At 49.7% G+C, this 27,973-nt stretch overlaps 1 protein-coding gene across 2 annotated transcripts in view; it reads right to left on the minus strand.

Annotated features, from left to right (window-relative positions):
• Positions 1-27,973, minus strand: part of LOC101429838 (transmembrane protein 132B) — a 398,604-nt gene that overhangs the window by 176,574 nt on the left and 194,057 nt on the right. For both annotated transcript variants that reach the window (XM_071209744.1, XM_058281218.2), the window contains exon 3: positions 16,690-16,836. In XM_071209744.1, the coding sequence (XP_071065845.1) occupies positions 16,690-16,836 (147 nt within the window). The remainder of the gene's footprint in view (positions 1-16,689; positions 16,837-27,973) is intronic.

Genomic DNA, 27,973 nt, shown 5'->3' on the forward strand with positions numbered 1-27,973 from the left:
AGTGATGGCTTTATTGCTTGAGGGCTTTGACAGAGGTAAAAGGGGAATCCGAAAGCGCTTCTGGGGAGAAACCCAAATGCAACTTGAAATGCTCTGTAAGGGTCCATGTTCATTCCCCTAATTGTGTAAACTCTGCTTTTTAAAAAAAAAAATCCATTTTAGAGGAAAAAATCTTCAAAAAGCGCTGCATCTGGAGTCACGTCTTTGGGGTGGATTTCTGCCGAGGGAAGAAGCTGCTTTTTTGTTTTACTCCATTTAATCCCCGCAGTGAGCCTGCAGGGAGGGGCAGGAGAGCTGGGCTTGCAGCAGAATCCCCGGAGTCTGGGGTCACCAGCTCCCGGGGCCGACAGAGCCCAGGAGCGCCAGGAACGCAGCTCTCTGCCTGCAGCCCCGGCACCCCTGCTCTACACGAGCTCCTCTCCCCTGGGTCCCAGGGAGTTCTCCTCAAGGCAATGGAGAACACGGGGCCAGGAGGGGCTCTGATGCTTGGGGGGCCAGCAGCTCCCTCCGTGAGGGGGACCAAGTGCAGAGTCAGCCACGACTGCAGGTGCAGCGGCAGCAGCGGCTCCTCTGCGCGTGGGCAGAAGGCCTGCTGGAAACCTAAGCCCTTTCATGGATTCATTAAGTTTTCCAGCATATGCCTTCTCTGTGTATCACAGAGTGTCCTGAATTTTGTTTCTCATGGGTATCTTAGTTGTTTCTTTCAACTTAGAAATCTTCTGTTGTCCTATTTAAACATAGAAGAATATTCTTTGTTCCTACAAAGAAATATGCTTTCTCATGTATCTTGAAACACTCCATCTCTTTGTCTGCATTTCCCACCCAACAGAGGCATGGCTGATACAATAATTTAAATTATTGTAGGTGCAGTTGAAATGCTTTACACATCTAAACTTCTTTGATCCTCACAACAGCCCTTTAAGGTGAGTACTATTATTCACCCAGTTTTAAAGACTTTTAAAAATTAAAAGAGGAAACACAAGAACCTTAATAGCATGTCTAAGGGTACTGCCTTGGGTTCCTGGGGGGCCGTAAGTAATGACCCCAAACTGGGTGGCTTCAAACAACAGAAACCTGTGCACTCACAGGTGGAGGCTGGGGTCCAACGCAGGGGCCCGTGGTGCCTTCGGGAGGCGCTGACGGGCAGCTGTGCCCTGCCTCTCGCCTGTTTCTGGGGATTGCTGCATCCTGTGGGGTCCCCTAGCTGTGGCTGCATCCCTCCCAGTTCCACATGGCCTTCTCCTCTGTCTCTGTATCCTCTTCTGTCTCCCCTGAGGATACACTCCTGGAACTCAGGGCCCCCTAATCCAGGGTCTCCACCCTCACCTTAATCCTGCAGAGACCCTATTTCCACAGAGGGTCAAGAGGGTCCTGCTCTGAGGTTCCAGGTAGACATGATGGGTGGGGAGGGGCACATCATTCAATCCCATAGAGTCACAGAGCTGAAAAATGGTGATATCAAGACACACTTCTTTCCTGTGAGAAGAGCATCACTACATCCGTGGTGGTAAACACCAGCCAGCACCCAGCCAACCCCAGTTTCAGGGGCACGATGGGGAGCGTGGGAGACTGTAGTGCGCACGAGAGCACGGTGTCTATTGAGCTGAGCAGCCAGTGTGGCCACTCACAAATGCTAACCCAATGCTGCCAGATCATCTAGTATCGCCACACTTTGTAGTATCTCCTGATTTTTACAAAGTAAGACCAAAAGGAAGGGGGTAAAAATAAACAATGTGTGGTCCAAACAAAACAGGTTTGTGGGTCACCGATTTGCCACCTAGATATAGGATTTCCAGTTGAGTCAATGATTAGTAGCAACTGTTCACATGTTTAAACAGTTTAAACGGACCTCATATGCCCTTGAAAAAAAGAATTCTTTGATTTGTCCTGTCTGATCAAGGGGGAAATGGAAGGTACTAGTTCCTTTAATAACTGGAAAATAGCAGTTTTCCCTAATGAGTCATTCAGCATCAAAATACACCAAATCCATCATCATTGTTTCTATTTTTTGAAAATGATTAAGTATCACTTTCTTTCCCTTTATTGCAAGAGCCAAGTGACAGATGATCCATCAGCTTATCTACTGATTTTTAACTACAGCATTTTGCATTCATGATTTCCTACTTAAATCATTCTTTTTAAAAAAAAGGAATAACTTAATTCTGCCTCTTGACAGCAGAGAAATTAAATAGCATGTCATTAAGATGAGTGTTTCTCTAAGAAAACAAAACACCAAAGGCATGTCTATAAAATAAAGTCAAAAGAACAACAACTCACAATGAGATATACGAGGATAGGCTTCTGGAAAAATCCTCTCCTTTCAGAAAGTTAAGAAACTTTCTAACCTCAAATGCGACATACCAGTTGGTACAACGACTTTGAGGACTGATTTGGCAACACAGAAAATTGATGACACTTACACGCAAGGATGTAGGAATTCCATTGCTGAGTACGATCCTGGCACTTTGGCAGCATATTGTTTCACTCCAACCCATGGTAATAAGTAGATTTTTCGGGACAGCTCAGAACACACACACACAAAGACCCTACAACGTTACAAAATCGCACTTTTCCGTACTGTACATGGTAGTCGCTTCCTGGGGCTGCCCTAACGGATGACCATAATCTGGGTGTCTTGAGCAGCAGAAGCTGATTCTCTCACGGTTCCAGAGCCCCCGATTCAGGGTGCTGGGGGCCGTGCTCCCCTCCTCCCATGCCTCCCCGGCTCCTGGATGTGCAGCTGGTGCTCTGCCCCAACTTCTCATGGCTCCTCCTCTCTGTATCTCTCCTCCCCTTACAAGGACACCAGGCCCTGGGCTTAGGGCCCACCCTCTTCCAGTGTGGCCTCATCTTAACTTGATGACATCTACAAAGACTTTATCTCCAAACAAGTCCACAACAGCAGACGTGGGGTTCGGAATTCAGCCTTTTTGGAGGCCACAATCAACCCATCCCACATGCCATGGGCCGGTGCCTTCTCTTCTGCGCTGGGCGATTCCATTTCCCTTTTGGTATGCTTGTCATTAGTGGGTTCTCACCTCCAGTTTGAAAGCCACTTTCCCTGAGGACCTACTCAAGATTACTTGTCCAAGAATGGGCACGGAATGCTGCGGGGGAAAAAATTTAAATAACATTCACCCATCAGCGGAAGAGTAAGTAAATCACAGAACAGCTGTAGAATGGAATAACTACACATCAAGGGGAACAGAAGAACTAGAGCCACATACCAACAGAGATTAACTTAGAAAACGCCGCGCTGAGCACAAGGGGTGAGCTGCGGAAGGGCTCTTACCACACGATCCCATTCATGTGAAGTCTGAAAACACGCCCAACACACCGTCTATCAGATCATTGCTAACCGTGATAAGCATGTGATTCAGGGTCGAGGCAGGTGGGAGAATGAGACAGGGGAGTTTCCTTTGTTTCTTTTGGTTCTTGTATTTTTCAAGCCCTGCAGCAAATCTGGCAAAAAGCTAAATCACGACAAAGCTATGTGATGGATGGATGTTCGCTGCAATGTCCTCTGCATTTGTAAGTACGCTTAAAATAGTCTATAACTTTAAAAAAGAACAGAAAACAAACCCCGTGCCTGTCGGGGAGGAGGACGGCCGTGGGGCAGCCCTCGTAGCCTCACTGCAGTGGCGAGGGCCCAAGGCGCCGAGGAACCCACCCACGTCCCACGGCTGGTAAGACCCAGGCAGCCGGGCTCTGCCCACGTCTCCACTGCGACCCTCGAAGCTGCCCAGGCGACGGGGGCAGGGTGGGAGAGAAGCGCAAGCAGGGCCGCCAGCCCGGATGGTTCGTTTGAGCCAGAAGGGCAGGAAGGATGTCCCCGAAGCCCCTGGGAGACCTCCCCTGGGCTGCCCCTCCAGCCTCTCCCTGCACCCCGCCTCCCACCTCCTTGCCGTCCCCAGTCCCAGCTGGGCCTTGGTCCCGGCTGCCCCTTACAGCCCCACCGGCCCCTGACGGCCATTGCATGGCCCCTCGTCTCCCAGATCTTCAGTCCAAGGACCTCAATTTGAGGTCCTTCTCCAAAGCTGCAAACCCCTCATGGACACTTGCTATTCAATTCACGGCTGTAATTCCCCCCAGGGCCTCCGCCGTCTGTCTTAGTTTCCTAGGGCTGGCCATGACAGCGCACCCAAAACCGAAGGGGCTTAAAGTGACAGAAATTGACGGTCGCACAGCTCTGGAAGCTGGAAGTCTAAAATCAAGGTTCAGGCAGGGCTGCACCAGCCTCCAGTGGCTGCTGGCCAGCAGGCCTCAGCGTTCCTTGGCTCGCAGCTGCTTCGCTCCCTGTACCTCTGTGCCACAACCTCCTCTTCCAAGGAGGACGCCAGGGTCCTCTCTAATCCAGTCTGACCTCAGCTTAACCAACCATACCTTTAAAGGTATTTTTTATTCATCTTCTCACAAAGTTGATTTGTAACCCAAAACCGATGCTTGCAGCACTTTCACGGCCATCTGTGGACATGAGCAGAACAGGAAATACCTGGAGTCACCTGACACGCATGCTCCCAGGTGCAGGTGAACACAGCGATGCCCACCTCCTTGTTCAGCTCTCCTACTATAAACAAGTGTCCTTTTCATGATAAATTTAGTGGCATAGCTATCACATTTTTGTACTTTCTGTTAGTGATTTTACTGTTGGTGACCCCCAAGTGTAGTGCTGAAGTGCTGTCTAGTGTTCCTAAGCACAAGAAGGCTGAGACATGCCTTGCAGAGAAAGTTCATGCGTTAAATAGGGTTTATTAGGCGTGTGCTGTTGGCTGTGGTTTCAAAGTTGATAAATCAATGATATATTTTAAATAAGGAGTCTTTAAACAGAAACACACATTTAAAAAAAGTTTGTATTGACCAGCTGATAAAAATGTTGTGAACAGAGGCACACAAGAACCTAACCCTGGATTTCCCCTAGAAGCCATGGGTCAGTATTTGCTAATTTATGTTTGTGGCAACTTCATAGAACATAGCTATTTCAGATAATAAGAACGCACTGTACTCTAGAAACTGCGGGATCCTACACCTGGCGTGCTTCTTGGCAACCAGGGTGGAAATGTCTAAACTCCACCCTGCAGAAAAACTGGAAAGGATGAGTATGCCCTGGAGCTTGGAGAGGGGGGGCCTTCCCTTGTTCAGGAAAAGAGTTACCACCCCAGTGGTCTCAGATGCTTGGAGGATTGCAGAGAATTTGCCTGCCACCACAATGCTTGGTGAGGGTAGAGCCCAGAGCTCAGCTGCCACCCCAATTCTTGAAGATGTTGGAGCCTTTACTCCAGTGTTTGGGAAGAGCATGGCTCTCGCACAAGCCCTTCAACAGGGTGGGGCTGCCACTTCATCAGGCTTAGAGGACAAAACATCATTCCAAAAATGACTCTCAGACTTGAAATCTAATATCAGGATTTCGGGATTGTTTGGGACCTGTGACCCCTGATGTCCTTCCAGTTTCTCCCTATGGGAATGGGAATGTTTATCCTATGACTGTTCCTCCTTTGTATATTGGAAGAAGATAACTTGTTCTCTAGGTTTCACAGCTCCACAGCCAGAGGGAAACTGTGCCCCAGGACAGACCACACTTATACCTGATTTTGAGGAGACTTTGTACTTAGTATTCTTACGGGAATGACTTAAGGCTTTGGGGATACTGTGATGGGTCAATGTATTTGCCCATGGAAAGACCATGTCTTTTGGGGTCCAGAGGGTGGAGTATGGTAATTTGAAACTGTATGTACCCCAAAAAATCATGTTCTTAAAGCTAATCCACTCCTCTGGGTGTAAATCTATTGTAAGCAGGACCGTTAGCTGAGGTCACTTCAGGTAAGGTGTAGCCCAGGGTGGGTCTTATCCTCTTACTGGAGTCCTTTGTAAGAGAATGAAATTCAAGGAGAGAAAGCCAGGGAAACAAGATGCTGAAAGCAAGTGAACCCAGAAGAGAAGGGAGAGACTGGCAGATGCCACCACGTGCCCTGCCATGTGACGGAGGAGCCGTGCAGGCAGCCTCTAAAGCTGGGGAAGGACAGCAAACGGGCTCTCTCCTGGAGCTCCAGAAGGACCCAGCCCTGCCAACACCTCAACTTTAGCCTGCTGAGACTGATTTCAGACCTCTGACTTCCAGAACCACAAAAGAATGACTCTGAATTGTTTTAAGCTCGAAGTTTGTGGTGATTCATTACAGCAGCCATAGGAAACTAACACACCCAACAAGTACCTCGGGTTTAGCACTCTGTCTGGAAAGTCTTCTAAAATGAAAAACGAGAAGAACTACATGGCATTTCCTAGTGAACTGCAAGCAAAACACCTAGCTTTGGCATGGGTAGAATAGAGAATGCAGAAAATACAAAACATCGCATCTCCTTCTTTGTCTAGCTCAGGATACTATCAGCATGGTCAGTTATGATTACAAGCCTAGAAATCCCGGATGAACTGGAGAGCATTTCAAAGAGGGAGGTGATAGAAGTGTCATTCCTGAAATAAAGCCACTTAGAGCACGTGTTGAGAGAACTTCTTTCCTCAAGACCCTGGCATCGCCTCGATGGCTGCAATATTTCACAGCAAAGACACTAACAGGCATCGGGGGGAGAGCCTCACTCAACATGGCCATTTACAACCAAGGAAGGAAGTGGTCATTTTCAGGCTGAGTCTAAATCCTGTAAATCTCCAATTATTTAAAATACATAATAAGCATCTCTGAAGGTGCTACCTATGGCAGCTGATTCCCGAAGGTTTCTGGCCAAGACTCATCAACAATGAGGTGCAGCACATGGCATCCTCTGAGGTAATGAAGTGCCCGCCTGTCTTGGTTTCCCATGGTTGCCATATCAAAGCATCACCAACTGGGCAGCTTTAAACAATAGGAATTTATGACCTCCCAGTTCTGGGGGCCAGAAGTCTGAAATGGAGGTGTCCTCAGGCCATGCTCCCTCTGAAACCTGCAGGGAAGAAGCCTTCCTTGCCTCTTCCGGCTGCTGGCAGTTACCAGGTGCTCTCTTCCACCTCTGCCCCTGCTGCCACATGGCCTCCTTCTCTCTGTCTTCCTGTGTCCAATTCCCCCTTTCCCATGAGGACACCTGTCATTTTGGACTCAGTTTGGCCTTGTCTTGACTACTCCCCTCTTCAAAGACCCTATTTCCAAATAGGGTGGGTCCCATTCACAGGTTCCAATGAGTTGGTACCTAACTATGTCTTCTGGGGAACGAAAGCCAACCTGTAACACTGCCCATCACTCACTGAGAATCAGATGCAAATGCTCCAGTAAATGCCTCCTGGTTCCCACTTTTCTTGGCCAACTTGCCTTTTCATTTCCAAGGGCTTTTCTCGACTATTCCTAAACCAAATGAGCTAACTCTGAACTCTGTGGAACCAAAGCAAATTGTGAAAGGAAAACAGTCCTCACTAAGGTGAAAATTAATCTGAGCCAAGTTCATGCCGAGACACATGGAACCTGCCTGGCACCAAGTGATCACGGAACATCACACGCACACACGTCAAAGCCCGCTGATTCCACTGCAGCCTGGCAGTCCCAGCAGCTGTGGCTAAAGGCTGAAGCCAGTCCTGGTTAGTTTTTATACTTTCTAATGAACTGCTTGTTAAATAAGCAACTTGATCCATCAGAAATGAAATTCTCAGTCTCTGCACCCCCAGCTGGCAAAGGCAAAGCTCATAATTAATAGGTCACACCATGGTACCCACGACAAGGCAGTATGGGTAGGGTAAGTCATGCTCCTTGGATATCAGAGAAAATATTCAAGGATCCCCTTTGCCCACCAACCTATTGCCTCTCAACAAAAGGCAGCTTTCTCCAGGCACCAAACTCCCTGTGCGACCAGGGTGGTGATATTCCAATTAAAGAAAAGCCTACAGATGCACCCGACTGAGCACAACCAGCATGGCTTACCACGGAGACGGCACCTTGCTCTCACTTACAGGATCTGGAGAACTAATTCTCCAAGGAGCAGCCAATCCGCTGCTCCATGCCAACATCCCAGGCAGGGCAGGAACAAAGAGCCTGTGTCCCGGGAGTGGCTCTGTGTCCGTAGCACAGGAACAGGGCTTTAAAGCCCCCATCTCTACAAGACCGGGGTGGAGCAGAGGCCCAGAGAGCGAGACAATAGGCGGACGTCCCTGGAAGTACCAGGGACCAAATCCTGGTTTTAGCCTCCTGGATCACTTTATTTCTCGATCTAGCCACCTCTGGCTGGCACAAAAGGTAAGACGCCCGGTCAAGGACACTGGCCACCACCATCTATACCCCTGAAGCCTCCAGCCCTGAAAATGGGCATGGCCTACTCCCAGCCCTGGACTTTCCTGCCCATGACAAGGGGTCACATGGGAGAGGTGGGGTGAGGGGACATCTGAGCGCATCATCCATTTCCACTGAGGATGTCCACAGAAAGCAAGATGTCCCTGAGCACATGGCCCAACACGCTTCCTTCGGGCTCTGACCCCAGCCTCCCCTGAGGTTCCCACCCCTTCCCACCGGCCCTTCCACCAAAGTGGACAGAGCCAGGCCCTCTGATTCTCGGCCTGTTCACCGCTTGCTTCAGTATATGCTTTTTCTCATTATATCATCATTAACGTGGGGGCATCCCGTGACCAAGGCAGTAAGACGTGTCTCGTCTCAGCTAGCCCCAGGACTGTCTATCCACCTGGTCTCTCAGCTTCCAGCCTTCCTCCTTACAGACCCTTCTCTACCTGGCAACCAGCACACTTCTAAAAATATAAAGTACAGCATGCCGCTTCCATGCAGAACACTGCAGTAGCTGCCCACCAGCCCTGAAATAGAACCCAGAGCCCTTTCAGAGCTAGCAAGCCCTTAATAATCCAACCCCCTGCCCCCTCTCTGAGCTGGCCCCTACACCCACCCCCGCTCGCCCCACGCCAGCCTCACTGGCCCCCAAGCTGAGGCCTGAGCCCACCAGGGCCAGCTGCCCCGGGGCCTGGGGGAAGAGTCCTCTCCCACGTCGAGCCGACCCGTACTCTCACATCCATCCCTCAAGGCCCTGTCCCTAAGACCCTACCCCAAAGACCCTGTCTGAAACAGAACGTCCCTGCCACTCTGTCCCCCCGCCTGCTTTAGTCTTCTTACTAGTGTTGAGTACCACCTGATGGGTTATTCTATATTTCTTTCTTTGGAGACCTGCCACCCCCCACGCACACCCCAAAACATGAGTTCCAGGGGAGTAATGACAGTCCTGCAGGCTTTATTCCCAGCAGACCCCAGTGCCTGGAACAGTGCTGGGCAGGTGGAGGCACTTCATAAACACCGTGGGATGGGAGCAGAGGACGCAGCATGAGGACAACTGTTGGGCAGCGACGCTCAAGCTCGGCCAGGTCCCCATGGTTCTGCGCGGCCCTGGCTGCCCAGGAGCCCTGCGCGCCATGCCCTCTGCCCACAGAGCTTTCCCCGGCTTTGCGTGCCTGGCCTTCCTTATTCCTCACCTCGCAGAGCCAACCGCATGTCCTCTGGCAGCCTTCTCTGCCCACCCTATCTAAAGGGCCCGTCCGCCACCCACCACCCCCACCAGGCGACCCCCTTTTAAACCACTTGCACACCACATCAGAGCGATGATCCAATTATCAGCGGTTGGAAAGTCAAACCCACCAGCTACCAGTGGACGTGGCACCCATGCTCACCCAACCCGGCGCTCTAGCACTCCTTCTGGAGCGTTAGCAGGAGAGAGCGAAGCCCAGGGGAAAGCAGGTGCCCCTAACACACTCACGCCTCCCCACTGCTTCCTTCTTTCAGTCAATCTGTACCAGGTCCCTAAAGTGGCCCTGACGCTGGGTGTGGAAAGAAGCAGTGTCTGCACTCCTGGAGCTCGAGGACAAGTCAGAATGAACATCGGGAGGAAAAGGGGCAAAGGCGGGACCGAGGAGCATCTTCGGGGGCAAGGGGCTTCCATGCCCCTTCTGGACGCATCCGGCTGCCAGACACCGTGTCCAGGGACAGGATGGGAACTCCTCGCACGCAGCACAACGCGGACGACCACTGAGCCTTCACCTGTGCAGAGCAGCACAGGACGCTGGCCACAGGCTGGGTGAAATCAAACCTGGGTCCTTTTCAAAGACTCAGAAGATTTCTTCTCACCCATAAAGGGAAGGAAAACTAAACGAACCTTTTCTTGAAATTTAAAGGCCCAGCGCGTGAACTGGCCCCTGCTGGAGGCAGGCTGAGGGAAAATGAGTGCTTTCAAATCAGGGAGAAGTTTCTCCAGCAGACTGTGAGGAAGGAGGTGGGGGTGGGGAGGGAAGCAGGCACTCAAAGGTCCGTTTTCAAAGACTTGTGCTGCATCAGAAGAAGGTTCATACTTTTAATGAACAATCTGATTGATGATGGTGATCCATGGGAAGGTGTCATAATAAAATTTCTAAAAATTACTGAAAAGCAAATGCCAACATAAATGATCCAATGAAGAGCCATTCTCATTGGCATCGCCTCTTAAGAAGTAGCTCTGCAAATTACCCTTGGTTAGTGTTACTAACTGCCCATTAGAAATTTGGGGAGAGGACTCAGGTTTAAAATCACGGTGCTGGCAGAACTTTAGAAAGACAGTTCCCAGTTTGCTCTGGCCCGATTTCTGTCTGCACAAGGTGACGAGATCTAGAAGTTAAATCCCACATTCAAAATGAAATCTGCACTCAGCAAGAGAGGGCCTGACAGATGCGAAATGACACTTGGGGTTTGCCAGGAGAGAAACTTCTCTATTTCTAGTTCTACAAGGACTCACAGTGCAAGAAACTGGCAATGTGGTGATTGTGCCTGAGCTTCCTAGGTCTCAGGTGATGTGGTTTAAACTGGGAATTGGGGGCACACCCAAATCCCACCAAAGTACTGGCCTTTGGCAAAGTCTCCCTTGGGCACCGCTCGTCTTTTTGAGGTAAGGCTCATGCTGAGAGGAGAGGGCTGGACTTAGAATCCTTCACTGGCTATCTGTTGGGAGCTGTTTTCATTTGCCAAAAGGCTGATGATGCAAAGTCCCAGAAATGGGTTGGCTTTTATAAAGGGGAGCTATTTGGGGTAAAAGCTTACAGTTCCAAGGCCATGGGAAGTCCAAACCGAGGCACCGTGAGAGGTGCTTTCTCACCCAAGTCAGCCTCTGTTGACCCTGTTGTCCCAGCACGTGGCGAATAAAGACGCCGCCGATGCCTGCCGCGGGCTCAGCCTTCCCCGGCTCACCGGCTTCTCTTGAGCTGCCCCGTGAGCCCACCCTCTCAGGGACTTCGTGCTTAGGCGATCCTCTAGTGCTCCCTCACGTGGCGGGGTCAAAAGTGGTGGCTTCCTTTCCCTGAGTCTGTCTTGCGCTCTGTCTCCCTTTTAACCAGCCCCACAAGAAGGCGGCGCCTCAACACAAATCCTGCCCACTACTGTGGTCCCATCGAAAGCCCTAACGTGATCTTACCAAGCAATCTAAGCAAAGGGACCTCAACCGAATTTAATGCAATCAAAGGGTATCACACCCACAGGAATAGTTTAAAAATATAATCTTTCTCTTTTCGGGACTCACCAAACTGCCACAAGCACCCACATGTACCAGGCACTGTCCTAGGATCCTGAGGACTGGGTTCGAATCCCAGTTTGGCCCTCTACCACTGTATGGCCTGGGTGCCTCTGAGTTGCAGCCCCTCCCCTATCACTAACAGAGTCATCTTGAGGTACAAAGGGGACAATGTTTTTCAAATATTTCCTTTTTTTCTTCTCTTCTGCTGGCCTTTTGAGTGTAGAGGGGATGCAGTGTCCTCCGCTTCATGTAGGAGAACTCTGCGGCTGCTTTTGAGCATGAATTAAAACAATCAACCTCCGGCCCGTAGATGGGGCCATCCGCGACAGAGAGGCCCGGGGCCTGGGGTCTTTCTAAATGTCAGACCCCTCGTGAAGTGTGGTGGCTGGTACTCAGAGCACAGCACGTGTTCAAATGCACTGGAAATCCAAGAACTGTGTGTTTCTAAATCCCTATTTTCAAATCCTCAAGTTGTTAAAGATGGAATATCTTTATTTTCTTACAGTGTTGTTCATTTCTCATAGAAATTTCCGCAACATTTCATTCATTCCTGCCTCCCAGCGACTCTCGAGCCTGTTTTAAGTGCCACCACCACCTGGAGCCCTGGAGCTAAGGTCCAGGAGGGTGTCGTTTTAAAGACTCACAGGCCTTTACTCTGATGTTCAGCCAGGTTTGGCAAGTCCTGCTTCACACATTCCACAAGTACTCACTAAGCTCCTGCATTCATTTCCACCGACTGCTGTAACAGAAGACCACAGACTTGGACTTGAAACATCAGAAATTTATGCCCTCGCAGTTCCGGAGGCCGGGCATGTGGAATTGGGTGGAGGGTCCAGGCTCCTTTGGACCTCAGCAGAGCCCCCTTCCTGCATCCTCCAGCACCGGGTAGCCATCAGCCTCCCTGGCCTCCTTGACTGTGGCCGTCCCCCTCCGAGCCCTCCCCTGACTGTCTTCTCTGGGCATCTCTCTTATAAGGACACCTGTCGTTGGCCTTAGGGCCCAATGGGTCACCCAGGATCGTCTCATCCCAAGGTCCTTAACTTGATTATGCCCACAAAGGCCTTTTTGCCACATAAGGTCACATCCATGTCCACAGGTGGGGACATGGGCATGAAGCTTTTGGGGAGCCATCATTCAACCGGCTGCAGCCATATTTCCACATGCCAGGCGGTCTGCCGGTGCGGTGGGCATGCTCTTCTGTCCAGCGTGAGCCAGAGAGAGGAAGCACAGGAAGGAGGAGGACGCGATGGGCGTGCATCGCAGCTCCACCTGAGGCAGCCCAGAGCAGTGGGGAAGTGGGTCGACTCTGAAGTCAGATGGTTTCAGCCACTTACTGGCTCTGTGGCCTCAGCAAGTCACTTAAACCGCTTGTGCCTCAGTTTGCCCATCTGTTAAATGAGAATAACAACAGTTACTGCCTCACAGGATTCTTACTTTAGACTTTTTAAAGTTTATTTTTCTAAATGACTTAAAATAGTGTCTGGAACCTAACAGGCATAATATGGTTTTTAAATAAAATAAGGAATAGACAAAAGAATCACCCAAACTTGTTCTCAAAGACATACCAAAATGCCCCAGGTGTACTACCTTTTACTCGTAATAAAACACTTTACAGAAGGGACGAAACCAATGTAAAACTGAGTCAAGTAGAAAAACTCTCCCTACTTCTCAGAAACAGAGCAGCTGTTAGAAGTATCTAACTGTGAACTGGTCCCTTTTTTTTTCCTACTAGAATAAGAGTCATTAAGCAAAAGGAAAGATTTAGCCTGCTCATGTTTCACAAATCCATAAAACGACAGTTGACACTGCAACTTTCTTACATTAGCACAGGTTTTTGCTTTTATGTTCAACTGTTAAGTTTCACAAAAAGCAATGGGTTAGTTGAGTTAATTAAAATGGTAATCCCTTCCTCTGCTCAGTCACTTATAATATTTTATGAAAGAAAGCATGCAAATAAAAACAGAAAGATGAGATCCAGATTTTCAAATATGGCAACATTCTGGTCACTTTGACTTTTTGATGTCCATTTTACTTTGAGCGGGGTTACAAATGCAGCCGTGTCTATTTCTTTGCAGGAACCTGTTGCAGGAATTTGCTCTTCCATGTGGAAGCACAAACTCCCCTTCCTCTGTCCGTGCTGATGTTCAGATGAGAATGTGCTCTGCATTATGGCTTCCAGCCATGTAAAAAGTTGCAGCTTGTTTGCTCTGAGGTTTGGGTTCCAACAGCCAGACAGAAATCATTCAAGGAACAGCCGTGTCCCGAGCTCTCTGGTGGCACATGGCTTCCATGCAAACGGCCCATCATCTAGCTTTCATTTCTTCTGGTTCGCTGTTATCTGTTCTGAACACTTCCAGATTTGCTTATTTTTCTAATCTCTTCTCTCCTCTTCTGGCAACCCTACCCTTTATCACCTGGTTTTTATCTTCATTACTCACTTTCCTCACAATGAGAGATCATTAAAAATATTTTAAATCAAGGCCATGGCTGTCTTTCTATTGGGTCTTAACGTTCAACACGTTTTTAATTCTTATCACAGTGTTTCAGGCAGTTTGTATGTTATATTCTATTATTCCACCCAAGGTTGTCACCATTCCGAGATTAAAGTTTCCGCAGGATGTTTCATTAGGAATCTATTCATACATTCCCTTTGTTAGCTGGCAGACCCGGCCATGAGCCTGTATTTCACACCTCATTTCATATCACAAGTCATCAAAAAGTATAAAAAAGCAATTATTTACTTAGATTATGAAATGGATAAGCATAAATTATCATGCCAAAGCAACAATCCCTGCCCTTCCTACAGCCCAAGAGCGGTCAGATACTGGATGTGAAGAAAGGGAAGGAGAAAGAGGACACTGGGAGGGGAGAGGGTCTCATACTTCTGGAAGTCTCCTCACACAACTACTTTTGTTCTCATGGAACCTTTGTTAGCTCTTTGAAAGAGAATGCAAAGTGGATTCTCACAAAACCAAAAGTGACAACCATGGTCTGTGTTGTTTTCCACTTAAAACGTTACCACGTGATCAGTCAAAGATTTCGACAAATTAATTTCCTATGCACAGGCCATGGATTCCACCAGCAAACACCCAGACAGCCTCGCTGAGGCCAAAGAGGCAGCATAAGCTCCTCAGACCACACCAGTACGAGAGGAGAGTCGGCTAGACGACGGCAGCTGCAGGGCCATCTGTTTCCCTCCGCCCCAGTATCCTTCTTCCTGGGATCCCTCTGTTCCCCTCCAAGTCCATGTCATTCAGGTGCAGCCAATCTACCTTCCACATCCAGGGTTGGCTACGGCAATTGGTGCCAGGTGGGTACGTGATCCAAGCTACCCCCAATAGAGCCAGTGACGACGAGCCCTAGGACATGAGGCATGGCCTGTCTGAGAAGGGAAGCTTTATTCCTAAAGTGCCTAAGTCAGTGGGATGGATGCTGACAGCAGCTGGCAGCCATTGTGCCACCAGGAGGGAAGAGTCAGCCTGAGCAAAAGGCAACCTGGAGGAAAGACAAGGAGACAGGCACTAAGGATACTGCCTCGTTATCTGTGTCCACATGTTCCTGGTCCCAGTCTACTCCTGAACCTTCCCATTTACAAGAGAGGCTAAAGGTCACTGTTTTGCTGGGACTTTATTAGTATAATAGTTTATGGCATCAATTGAACAAAGCCCACCTGATAACCACCCCAGCAGCCAAGAGAACATCTTCCACCGGGGATACAAACACACAGAGCCCCTGTGCAAAGCAGAGAATCAAACTGTAAGCCCCGAGGGGTGTGGCAGACTGCCAGCTGACACCCAGCAGCACTCTATTGCTTATGACCGAAGGTGCCTGGACCAGTATAAAAACCCCAGGCTCTCGCCACATATTAACAACTCAGGATTTGGAACTGTTCAGCAGGCACATACAAAGGTCTAGGAAAATCATTGGTCCAGTAAGTTGCAGACTGAAAGCTCTGTCACCAGACGTAAAAGACAATGACCAGAACACTGAGTTTCAAGTAAGAGCCACACAGAGCTTTGATCGATAATTCTCTAACAGAAGGCTTTGGGCCACTCAGCCTGAGTCACTTCTCTCCCTTTGAAAGACATCTTCAAAAGCAGACAGAGTCCAACGTGGCCCGCTGGGGCCACCCAGGAACAGGTAGCGCTCATCAGACAGCTCATTGGAAGAGGCAAACCCGAGCCCTTCAGGCAGTCTCAGCCTCCTCCCACCCACTCACCCATTCATTCTGCAAACAACGATAGAGTTCCTCCTCCCAGCCTAACACTGCAGACCTAGGACTGTGCACAGACTCGAGAAGGCGGAACAGAGAATGCGAGGGGCAGTAGACAGTATTACGTGGCAGGCCTGTGAGGGACTCGGGCGGGAGCTGAGGATTTTCACCCTCATCCTGGGTGACAGTGGAATCAATGATGGCTCCAGAGTGGGGAGGGCAGGTCAGAGTGGCATTCTGGTCAGAGCACTGACCTGCCCCATAGACAAGGGAGCTCAGTCAAAGGAGAGGATATGGAGGCAGAGAGCCTGGGGGCTAAGGCCGTGGCCACAGGGGAGAGAGCGCTCGCTACCTGTTGGGCTTCCTGATGCAAGATTCCTAGCAATGGCCTCTCTGCCGCCCAGGTGAGCCCAGCCCCGGAAACCCCAAGGCTGGTGTCTATGCTGGAGAAGACAGGCTGCCTGCCCGCAATGCCAAGTTCACCCGACTTAACCTTCTGAAGTCTGGAGACCTGTTTGGTCTAAGCATGTGACAATCCCAGGCGTGTACTAGCCACTAAGGGGCAATTATCCAAGAGCTACAGCCATCCTCGTTTTGCCCATAAATAAAGTCCATTTTCTCCTGGCCACAAAAATTATTTCTATTTTCCCCACTTTAGTCTTCAGCTTCTGCCAACAATGGTAATAATAAAATGTTTAAAATACCATTATCAAACCCCATGCAGTGAAAAATGTTGACTGAGGTAATTTTTGAGACTGCCACCCTAATGAGGTCATTTGTGTATAGAGAGGTTAAGGCATAAAAGCCTCAGAGGCACGTCCCACAATGGAGCCGAGCAGAAGCCGTGGGACTGCTCTGTGCTGACGAGCGGTCGGTGGGGAGCACGCTTGATTGATACACACACTATTTTGCTATCAGCTCTTGCAGCTACCCCCAGCCCCACCACTGCTCAGGTACCTTGAGGGTCTTGGCGCTTACCTGCTCTGCAGGTCGGGGCGATGGCCCACGCAGGTGAGGGCGGCACTTGTCTGCATGCTGCCGTTATCGACTTCCTCCTGGACCGCCCAGTGGTCCTCACTGCTGACTCTGACTGCCATGATCTTCACCCCTGCGGCTGCCTTAATTCTGTTGGGTGGAAAAAATGATATAAAACACCATTTCAACTACAAACAAGTAGTAAAATATGGAGCTCAAATGGAGAAACAACTACACCTCCCTTCACCACCAGGAGAGGCCTAGAGGCCGGCAGCAAACAGCCCTGCCTTACAAACCCAATGTCTGTCATTTTCACGGGCGCCCTGAGCTAGGAGGCCACCCCAGCATTTTGCCCGCAGGTTAATTTTTTGTTTCACTGGTGCTATTGGGACCCAGATCTCTTTCTGCTTCAGAAAGCCCAGGGTGACAGCAGTGAACAGGTGTGTGTGGGCAGGTGTGTGTGGACAGGTATTTGTGGGCAGGTGGGGGGGGCAGGTGTGCAGGAGGTGTGTGTGGGCAGCTGTGTGTGGGCAGGTGTGTGTAGACAGGTGTGTGTGGGCAGGTGTGCATGGGTAGGTGTATGTGAGCAGGTGTGCGTGGGGGCAGGTGTGCATAGACAGGTGTGTGTGGGCAGGTGTGCGTGGGTAGGTGTGTGTGGACAGGTGTGTGGGGGCATCTGGCTGGAATCTGCAGGGCCCACTCTTCACATGGGGACAGAATAGGCCCCGTGGCAGCAGGAGGGCCCTGGGAGGTTCTGGGGGAAGCCCCGGGGAGGCAGCATCCAGGGGCCACGGAGGGGGCCAGGCTGACCACGGGGTGCAAGGGTGACAGTGGGAGCACTTGGGCCTCAGGAGGAGAACGGGTGGCACTGGGAGCAGCCCGGGTGGCCAGGTGCTGCCCGGCGCACTGTGCGCAGGACGCGGTTCCCTGAGAAATAAGCTGAGGCAGCAGGTGCCGCGGCCGCTGAGGACAGGCCGGAGAGGCCACAGGCCGAGCGTCTGCACGTCCTTCCCTCTCCTAAGTGGCGCTGCCTCACGACGCGGCGGCCTCGGGCCCCTCTTGGGCAGTGGCCAGCCCCTTCCCGGAAGAGCCGTGACCCTGCCTGGAGGACAGCAGGGAGGAGAGCTCGGCCTGGAGCCCACCCACTGCTGCTGGGACCTGACCATGCTCAAGGCCCCCCAAAGGGCAGCCGGGAGTCCTGGAAGCGAAGCAGCGTGCGGGGCCAGCAGGGCCCGGCTCTGGTGGCCTCTGCCTCCGGGGCCCGAGGGCAGCGAGAAATGCCCGGGAAGTGCAGGGCATCTTTTACATGAGTCAAAGAAAGAAGAGTGCTACGTGCAGAAAAATAGTCCGTGGAAGAGTTCAAGAAGGTCCAGCCCAGAAAAGTACATTAAGACACACATCCCACCACCACCAAGAACGTGGAAGCAAAGGTCCCCTAGGAGAAATTAATCAGTCAATTCCATTCATAAGAGCAGTCTAAGGGGTCAGTTTGAAAAGGTGAAGGACTCATCTCAAGGGTGACTGAAATTTATACAAAGGATTTATCAAAATCAAAACATCGTTAAGACCTAAAGAAGGAAGGAACACAAGGGGATCTGGAAACTTCCATGCAGTGAGCTTTCAGGCAAAGAGGAGCTCTCCAGAGACCAGATCCCTAGCTCAGCCCCCTTCCCTGTGGTTGACTTCAGCAGACATTTGGGGCCTAACCCTCCCCAAAGAGCGGACAACCGAGTTGAGAAAGCTCCTTTGACCCCTGCGGAGAGCAACCATGGACACAGAAGTCACAAACGAACCACCAACCATCTCCGTATGGTCTGAGGCCACAACGGGCCTGATGGCCTCTGTGGATGCTTTTAGGTTGTTGTTGTTGGTAATTTTTGAATTATTATTATAATTATTAATGATCATTATCACTATTATTAGATACACACTCTAGCAAATCTCCTGGTACTCTCTAGTGAGCTTCAACATGATGTCTTCACTCAAACTCGATGGTAAAAAATTCAACAGATGCTTACTCATCAGAATGGCTAAAGTGAAAAGACAGGGAAACAGCTGTGGTTCAAGCAGTTGGTGCCCACCTACCACATGGGAGGTCCCAGGTTTGGTTCCCAATGCCTCCTAGAGAAGATGAGCAAGACAGTGAGCTGACGCAACAAGATGATGCAACAAGACGATGCAATGAAGAGACATAGCAAGGAAACACAATGAGAGACATCACAAGTGGGAGTGGAGGTGGCTGAAGCAAGTGGGCACCTCCTTCCCACATGGGAGATCCCAGGTTTGGTTCCCGGTACCTCCTGAAAAAAAGAAGACAAGCACACAATGAACAGACACAGAGGGCAGACAGCGAGCACAAACAACGAGAGGTGGAGAAATAAATAAAATAAATATTTTTTAAAATAATAAATAAAATAAAGTGAAAAGACAGACCACAGCAAGTGTTGGCAAGGATGCAGGGTAACTGGAACTGGCCACGTGTAATTTGGCTCCATCTCTTTGGAACACCACTTGGCAGTGTCTACTGAACCTGAATTTCCACATAGCCGTAACCCAGGACTTCCACTGCTAGTCAGCAGAAGTGCACACAAGTGTTCACCAAAAGACGCATACGAAAACATCCACGGCAGACCTGCCATCTCAGCCCCAACAGAAACAGCCAAATTGCTCGTCAGCCACAGGACAAAGTGTGACAGAGTCAGCAAATGTGATAAAATGGAAAATAATATGAATGATCAGTGTCTCGTCACATGGCAACACACATGAACCTCCAAGTGTAACGCTGAGAAAAAAAAGCCAGACAGAAAAATGGGCACGCTCTACAATTCCACTTCAAGAACGTCTGAGACCAGCTAATCTTCGGGGTGAAGTCAGCATAGTGGCCCCCTTGGAGATGGGAAGGGCCCAGGGCGGCCTCTGGCTGCTGACTCATGGTGGGCTGCGAGAACTCACGAGTCCGTGCTCGCTTCTGCTCACTTCTCTGCATGTTATACATGCCCTTTCAGGTACAGATGTTAGGGTACAATTAAAAACTTCAAACAAAGCCAGGTCACAGCCAGTGACTTCCAACACCGTCCAAGTCCAGTGGGCAGTCTCAAAGTCACCCTGGACACACGCAGGGGCTTTCCCCGGGCCTCCACCACCTCTTGAGGAGTCCAGGCCTGCACCTTGGCTCCCCGGGGCACAAGAGTCTGAAACTTTGAACTTGTCCATGATGGAGGAGGACCCAGATGAACAGCCCTCCCAGGTGGATCGGGGTGGACGACATACCAGTGCTACAAATAAAGAGAAAGCCACCAGCGCCAGGCCAGCCTCCCCCAGCAGGGCCAGGGACCACAGCACCGTCCTCCCCAGCCTGGAGCCTCCACCACCGGGCTGGAGACAAGCCGCCCTGCGAGGGCATCAGAAGGTTTCTGCCTTATACCTAGACCAGCCCCTTTGGAACTAAACAGCCAAAACTACCTGCAGGGGTTTGGTTGTTGGGTTAGGTCCAGTCGTGCGCTGTCTGCCATGGCTGGAGAATGGGGGAGGAAGTGAGCAAGTAGAACCCTGAAATTTTAGGTGCTGGGAAACACTTCAATCACTTACTGGTCAGTCCTCCAACGTTTGTGAATTTTTTGAGTGTCATGTGCTGCACATGAGGCACGTGGAAATACACAGAGGAACCCGGCTTATTCTTAATTGTTTTGGCCACAGATCAGACCACAGCTCGCGCCCCCCCCCCCCCGCCCCCAGGAGGGGTGGGAACACCGCGAATGCAGTTCTGGTGATGGTAGTTAGTGCTGACAAGGACAGGACCAGGAGGCCTGGTCTCCTTCCAGCTACACTATCGACGAGCTGTGAGATCTTGGATAAGTCTCTGAACTTCTGTGACTCTGTTTCCTTGTCTAAAAAATGTGGACAATGATCGTCTCTATCTACAGTGATTTGAAGAATGCTTGGAACAAAGAAACTGATCCACCATGAGCTGGGTTATTATTTTTATTTTTCTATACACGAATTACCATATACTCCCTGGAAGTTACGCCTTGGGGTCCCGGGCTCCTCCCTGGGGGGTGCTCTTTGGAACTGCTCCCTGTCTTCAGCCAGATCCCAGCCACCTCCCTCCAAACTGGATTTCTCTGACCCTGATCCTTGCTCCCTGGCAGAAAATTCTTCTCACATCCCAAGGAAAGGCAATGTCTCCATTGCTGTAGTAAATCCATTTCTTTCATAAAATCTGCCATTGTTGCAAACAGCCAACCTTCAACCCTTGAGTTCAGATATCATCAACATACACCTGACAAATTATCAGAAATTATATGGTGGTTGCAATTATTAAATAAAAAAAAAAATCTAACTCTGGTACATATCTGCTAAAATGTCCACAGGGCGGGGGGGGGGAGAGGGGGCAGGCTCAAATGATGCCCCTAGGTCCCTCAGGCACCTGACCCTGTTCCTGTGGGCATTGTCTTCTAACAGTTTCTTCTCTCATGATGACAAGCAGGCTGCAGCAGATCTAGATCTCACATCCTCATCCACAAAGGAAAAGCAAGACCCCTACTACCACTACTGATAACAGAAATCTGCAGGACAGGGTTCACAAGTTTGAATTAGATTGAGTAGTCAACTGTGGACCAACAACTGAGGCCTGGAGGGTGGGGTGGTGGGGTAATGCTGGTGAGTTGGGCCAGTCCCAGCAGCCATCGCTGCACTAACGGTGAGGTTAATCTTACCTGAGCCACATGAGAGGTTAGAAAGGCGAGACACCAGAAGAAAAGTCAGCTTAATCCAGAAGAAATGCATGGGGGCGTCAAAGAGACAAGCCTTCTGTCAAATGAGTGAGACTCTTCTCTCTCCTAAACACAAGCCCTAAAACAATTCCTAATTTCCACCCAACTCCTTTCTAATTTTATATTTGTCAGAACTATTTAAGCCCAGAAAATCCATGTCATGAATATTCATTAAGTTTTAGAGAAATATTTTTGGGTTTGGGGATATTCTTAGCAATGTAATTATTTTAAAACTATAATATCTAAAACCACACGATTAATGGTCTCATCCCTTTCTAACACACACATTATACATCTTAACTTATATTTACATTTCATGGGGTTTTTATACCAATTTTTCTTACCCAAATCCTTGAAACTGTGGAATGAGAGAGAGAAATAAATTGACAGAATAAGAAAATACGCACAGATGAACTGACGCCTCCAGGCATTGGCCCCCCTGGCACGCGCCCCTCGGCAGCAGCGGCCTCTGTGCCCACCCACCACTCTCCGCGCCGCCATCTTGGCTGGTCAGGCTCGGCTGACTGTCAGCTCTAAGTCCAAAGCAAATGCCATGCAAATCTACTTCAGAGTGAAATTGCTTATCTTGCCACACTGGAGGATTGCCGAATGCCAGCAGAGCGATGACAAGGAGAATACAGCTGGGGTCCACCAATCATCTCTCAACAGATATTTGTTGACAGTTAACAAGTGAGGAAGAGAAAATGAACAAGGAGGAGAAGTGCTTCGAAAGACAGCAATTTGAATAGCAAAGTAGAGTCAAGCTCCTGGGAAAATGGGGGAAACCCGCAAATATTTTTTGCGCTAAATTGATCCTTTTGTGATCCTACTAGCAATTTCAAAGATGAAATGAAAAATGCGGTGTTGCGTGGTTGTATAAACTTGTAGGAAAAATAACAACGGCTTATCAACACACGATGCAGTCTTTGCCCTGAGCGACACAGAGTGGCAATTACTGAACCGAGGTTTTGTTTAATACAAGCAAAAATAAACTTATCATCAAAATCTTACTGCATTTTTCAGAGGAGAAGAGAGAAAATCCCAATCAAGCTTTTCTTTCTCACTCTTTTCTAAGAAATGTGTGGCCCCCATTTTAATTGGCCAATTACTCTGGGATTGAAGAAAAACTCCCCATAACACATATGTAACTTTGAGCAACAAAGCTCATAAAAATGTGTATTTTGGTTGTGTGGAAAATTCTGTATTGGTGGGGGACAGAACACTGACTTCCTCTTGGTTCCTAAAACGTCCCTTTCTGCCTCTAAACCTTCACACTGGCTGGCCCCTCCGTCTGGGACGCTTTCACCGCACACCCACGTGACCTGGTTCCTCATCTCCTGCAGGGCTGGGGCAAACGTCACCTTCTCAATGGGCTCTTCCAGGCTGGCCTGCCTCTGAGGGCAGCTCCTCCTGCCTCGGCACATGCTACCCCAGTTCCCTGCCTCTTCTCTTCAGCACCCAGCACTGACACCTGCGCATCTCACTTGTCTTGCTCGTGCACTCTCTCCACTCGGAGGGAGCAGGGACTTCTGTAGGCTTTGTGTCCCACTGTATCCATGTGTCCAGGGTGCGCAGACCCCCACTGGCCCCTGCGAGGGGCTTAGCGAGGATTGCTGGGGCACAGGATCAGTGTCTAAAGTGTCCTCTGTCTCTTGTGGTGCTCTGTTGTGGTCCCTAGGGGAGCAGCGACAGTCTCCCAGGTACAGTGGTGGGGACCAGGAGGGAGTGAGGGTTCAACAGTGAGCCCCAGATGCTAATGACTATGCTTGTGAGCTGATAAACCCAAAATAAGAACAAGGCCTAGAGCAACTTTGTGCCTGGGAATTTCCTTCTGTCAGCCTTCATGTTACTCAAATGTGGCCAGTCTCGAAGCCAAACTCAGCATGTAAATGCAATGCCTTCCCCCCAGCGCAGGACATGACACCCGGGGATGAGCCTCCCTGGCAACGAGGGACCACTATCAACTACCAACTGATGATGCAACTGGAAAATGACCTGATACGGAAGGTTCAATGCGGATCAGCAGAATATCCATGTCTACATAAAATACCATGACTTTAAAATGCTGTTTGACCTAAAGTAAGGGGGAAATGGAAAGGAGAAATGAGTTTATATGGCTACGAGTTTCTAAAAAAGAGTCTGGAGGCTGGCAGAAGGTTTGCCCTCATGCACAACTGAGCAGAGTCAGAGAGACAGATAAAGCAGATACAACCCCCAGATATTGGTTCCTTTGAGGGCTAAAGAGACCCATGGGAGTTATGGTCATGGCCGATGGGGTTAACTACCAGGGCAGATGGCTCCTCTTTGGAAATGGTGTTTATGTGTGATGAATCTGGACTCAGATGGGATCTCCCTTCATAAGACTTTCATGCTAATGTGCTGGAGGTGCAGTTAATGTTGGGGTTTAAGATATATTTAGGGGATTTGAATCTCTGGACTGACAATGTGATAGCCAGATCCTGAGCCTCAACAGACTCCAGCACCTACAATCTGATTTATTGGACTTACCACACTCAGCTAAGATGGAGTTGAAGAAGGACAACCACCACACCATGGAGCCTAGAGTGATTACAACTGAAAATGGGAGGATTGCATCCAGCATCCAGGTGGAATCTGAGCCTCCTCTTGACATAGAGGTGCAATGGACACAACCAATCCAATGTCCACATAGAAGAGGTGGCATTGGATTGGGAAAAGTGGACATAATGGACAAAGGGTATGGGGAAAGGCAGGAAGAGATGAGAGGTGGAGGCGTCTTCGGGACATGGAGCTGCCCTGGATGGTGCTTCAGAGGTAATCACCGGACATTGTAAATCCTCACAGGGCCCACTTGATGGAATAGAGGAGAGTATGGGCCATGATGTGAACCAATGTATATGAGGTGCAGAGGTGCCCAAAAATGTACTTACCAAATCCAATGGATGTGTCATGATGATGGGAACGAGTGTTGTTGGGGGGGGGGGAGAGGGGGGGTGGGGGGGTGGGGTTGAATGGGACCTCACATATATATTTTTAATGTAATATTATTACAAAGTCAATAAAAAATAAAAAAATTTTTAAAAAAAATAAAATAAAATAAAGTGTCCTCTGTCTCTGAACACTCCATTACGTAGTCCAGGAAGAGAAGCACCCAAAACTGCCAAGGGCAGGGGAGCAGGGCAGGTACGGGAACCCCCCTGGCCTGAGGCCTGTGTGGTGGCTTTATTCTACCTCCAGAGATTCCGACCCGGTAGATCTGAGGTGGGACCCAGCAGTGCATTGTAAACCAGCTGCCACTGGAGTGTGTCAGCCCTCGTGGGCCCCGGAACACTCTTTGGGCAGCACCATTGGGGACACATTTCAACTGGTCATGTGCTGCCATGGATAGAAATGCGGGCATCTGGCATAGCACACGCTTTCTGAGCTAAGCCAGCCCTGGACACTGGAGCACTTCGGGGGGGTGGGGGAGAGGGGCTGCAGGAAAACTGTAATGAACCTTGAATCGGGAGTCTCCTGCAAATCCCTTCCTCTGTGTAAAGGGATGCAGAGGAGGGATGCAGCCACGGCCCACCAGGCCACCAGAGGCTGGAGACAGGCAGTTCTGCGAGAACCCATTCCCAACTGGGATTTAAACCTGAAAGGATTCCAAGGCAGTAACAAAAGTCTGGGGAAGCAAGTGAGGCAGGAGCACACCCCACCAGACAGGCCTGGACAGTCAGGGAGCATGTGGGGCCGCCCTCGTCACTCTGACCGCGGGTTCCTCCTCTCTGCTTGGCTGAAACCTGCACTTGGAGGCTGTAGCGTTTTGCTCTCTGAGGCATCTGGAAAGACAGACATGCAAGCAGGGCTGGGAAAGCACGTCTACCAGAGAGAGGGGTGGGAAAGCACGGATCGGAGCAATGAGAATAGAAACACGCTGGGGGGATTCTTTATGCAAGTGAGAACTTCCCCAAAGCAACACATGCTGACTTCTGTGAGGTTATTTCCCTTCTCTTGCCTTATGGCTTCATTTAATTTTTCATCCAAGAAAGTCAAACGTTCAGCAAAGTATGTGTATAGCTTTTGACAAATCAGAAATTTAATACTTTTCCAAGCAAAAGAATTGTTTTGATTCTTTCCATGTTTCAAGCAGAACGGCTGCCTTGATTTTGCTGTTTTAGTGTTTGTTTTTACCTCCTGGGATACAGCTGGATATCATCAACCAGGAAAGGCAATTTGGAAAGCACTGGGGTCCCTCCAAAGCAAAAGGGAAGGACAGATAAGAATGCTCGTCCCAGTGGTTTCTATGGTAACTGTAGAAATTTCTCTTTCAGCCCAACCAAGGCACCTCTGAGAATGGAAACGCCAGGGGTCTACGTCTGTGGGTAGCTCTGTCCAGCCTGTGGAGCTGACTTGGGCTCCACCAGACAGACCAACACGATGCCACTTCCCTACCACAGGACGCTTCTCCACAGCAGTGACACCTTCCCTGGCTCCAGCTCCGCAGGCGCGTGGCCAATCCCAAGTCGCAGGGCCTTCCACAGTCCATCTGTCAGGGCAGCTCCACCCTAGCACTTCCTGCTACATCTCCCCTATCGACACAAGCTCTTCTCAAATACATTCATCACCGGGAGTGAATAAAGTGGATAAAGTCGCTGTTGAGGTGGTTACACTCCAGCAAACGATATGATACAAGGTTCCAGGGGAGGTGAAGCCATGGGAAGGGACACGAAGAAGAGAAAGGGACACAGCAGAGGGGTGGTGTCTGTCTCCCCTCTGTGAATGCCATGAAGGCACAGGCCACGTCTGTTCTCACCCCCCCAGGTCTCTCCAGCCTGATTCAAGTCCCTACATGTTCCAGACACTCTGTAAATATTTGCAAACTCTCTCCGCTTCCTAGAGTTTGAGAGAAACGCAGGCTCAACTTCAGCACGCGTCTCTCCTCCGACAAGCCAGGAGGTGTTGGGAAGCTCGTCCCCGCTCATCGGTAAGCTGTACGTGAGAAAGACCACATCTGACTGTCCCTCATTGGGTGAGGCCTTGCACAGTGGCCGGAACATGGAGTGGTGACTTAATAAGCATGCATCGTGATTATCTACAAATCCAGATTCTTGGATACGAGCAGCAAAGTATCTCTGGCTTTCCTTGTGCAAAAGGACATTGGCTGGAAGGATTCAGGGAGCTCAACAATCCATCAGGAGACAAGAGGGCCACGCTTTCCAAAGTGACGAGATCAAATCGCTGCCACACCAGCCGGATGACTCGCAGGACACCCTGGCTACCGGGGTGCAGCCGGAGGCTCTCCTCCTTGAATTCAGCAGCCCAGAGCGGCCATCTGCCTCGTCTGCTGACCAGCGCGACCTCAAGCAAGGAGTTGGCCCTCTCTGTGCTGCTACATCTCCATTTGCAAAAGAAGGATCCCACTTTTCCCACCCCCACCCCACCCCCCAACAGATTGTCTTAAGGACCAAAGGTAATCATATTGGAAGATCTGTATAAGCTAAAAACTTAAACTGGAAGAATTTTTCTTCAATACAAAAGAAGGCAGAAAAGATGATAGAGATGAGGGAATGGCAAAAGGTTCTGCTCCACTCTGCAGGGATAGCAGAGGGCGCGACGAGGGGAAGAACCAGGGAAGGTAAAGCTAGAGGGGCACACGGAGCTGAAATGACACCCTGAGAGGGCATGGAGGTTAGTCATTCATTAAGGGGATGTTTACTGAGCACCTACTATGCTTCAAACCTTCTTTTGAGTGCTGGAAATCCAGCACTGAGCAAAGTCCCTGTTTCCATGGAGCTACCCTCTAGCAGGAAGAGACATACGATAAACAAGTAAATGCTCTGTGACAAATGAGCTCTGAGACAGATGTTTTTGTCACTAAGATTAAGGGAAAAAAAAGGGAAATATGAATAAGCGATTGATTGTCCTCCATTTCTGGGAAGAAATTTAAAAGTCAACTGCTTCATGATTAAGTATATTTTAAGCATGATGACTGTCAATTAGATAGCCTGAAACATGCACAATTTTTAATGTATGATCAGAGCTGTCTTTTTTTTTGTCTTTGTTTTTTTAATGTTACATTCAAAAAATATGAGGTCCCCATATCCCCCCCAGCCCCTCACTCCACTCCTCCCCCCATAACAACAACCTCCTCCATCATCATGAGACATTCAGTGCATTTGGTGAATACATCTATGAGCACCGCTGCACCTCATGGTCAATGGTCCACACCATAGCCCATTCCCCCACAGTCCACCCAGTGGGCGATGGGAGGACATACAATGTCTGGTAACTGTTCCTGCAGCACCACCCAGGACAACTCCAACCCCCGAAAATGCCCTCACATCACATCTCTTCCTCCCATTCCCTACCCCCAATAGCCACCATGGCCACTTTCTCCACACCAATGCCACATTTTCTTTGATTACTAATCACAATAGTTCATGAGTAGAATATCAGTAAGTCTACTCTAATCCATACTCTATTCCTCCATCCTGTGGACCTTGGAATGATTGTGTCCACTCCACATCTATATCAAGAGGGGGCTTAGATTTCAC

Source organism: Dasypus novemcinctus, chromosome 19 (genome assembly GCF_030445035.2).
Source record: "Dasypus novemcinctus isolate mDasNov1 chromosome 19, mDasNov1.1.hap2, whole genome shotgun sequence".
Lineage (NCBI taxonomy): Eukaryota > Metazoa > Chordata > Mammalia > Cingulata > Dasypodidae > Dasypus > Dasypus novemcinctus.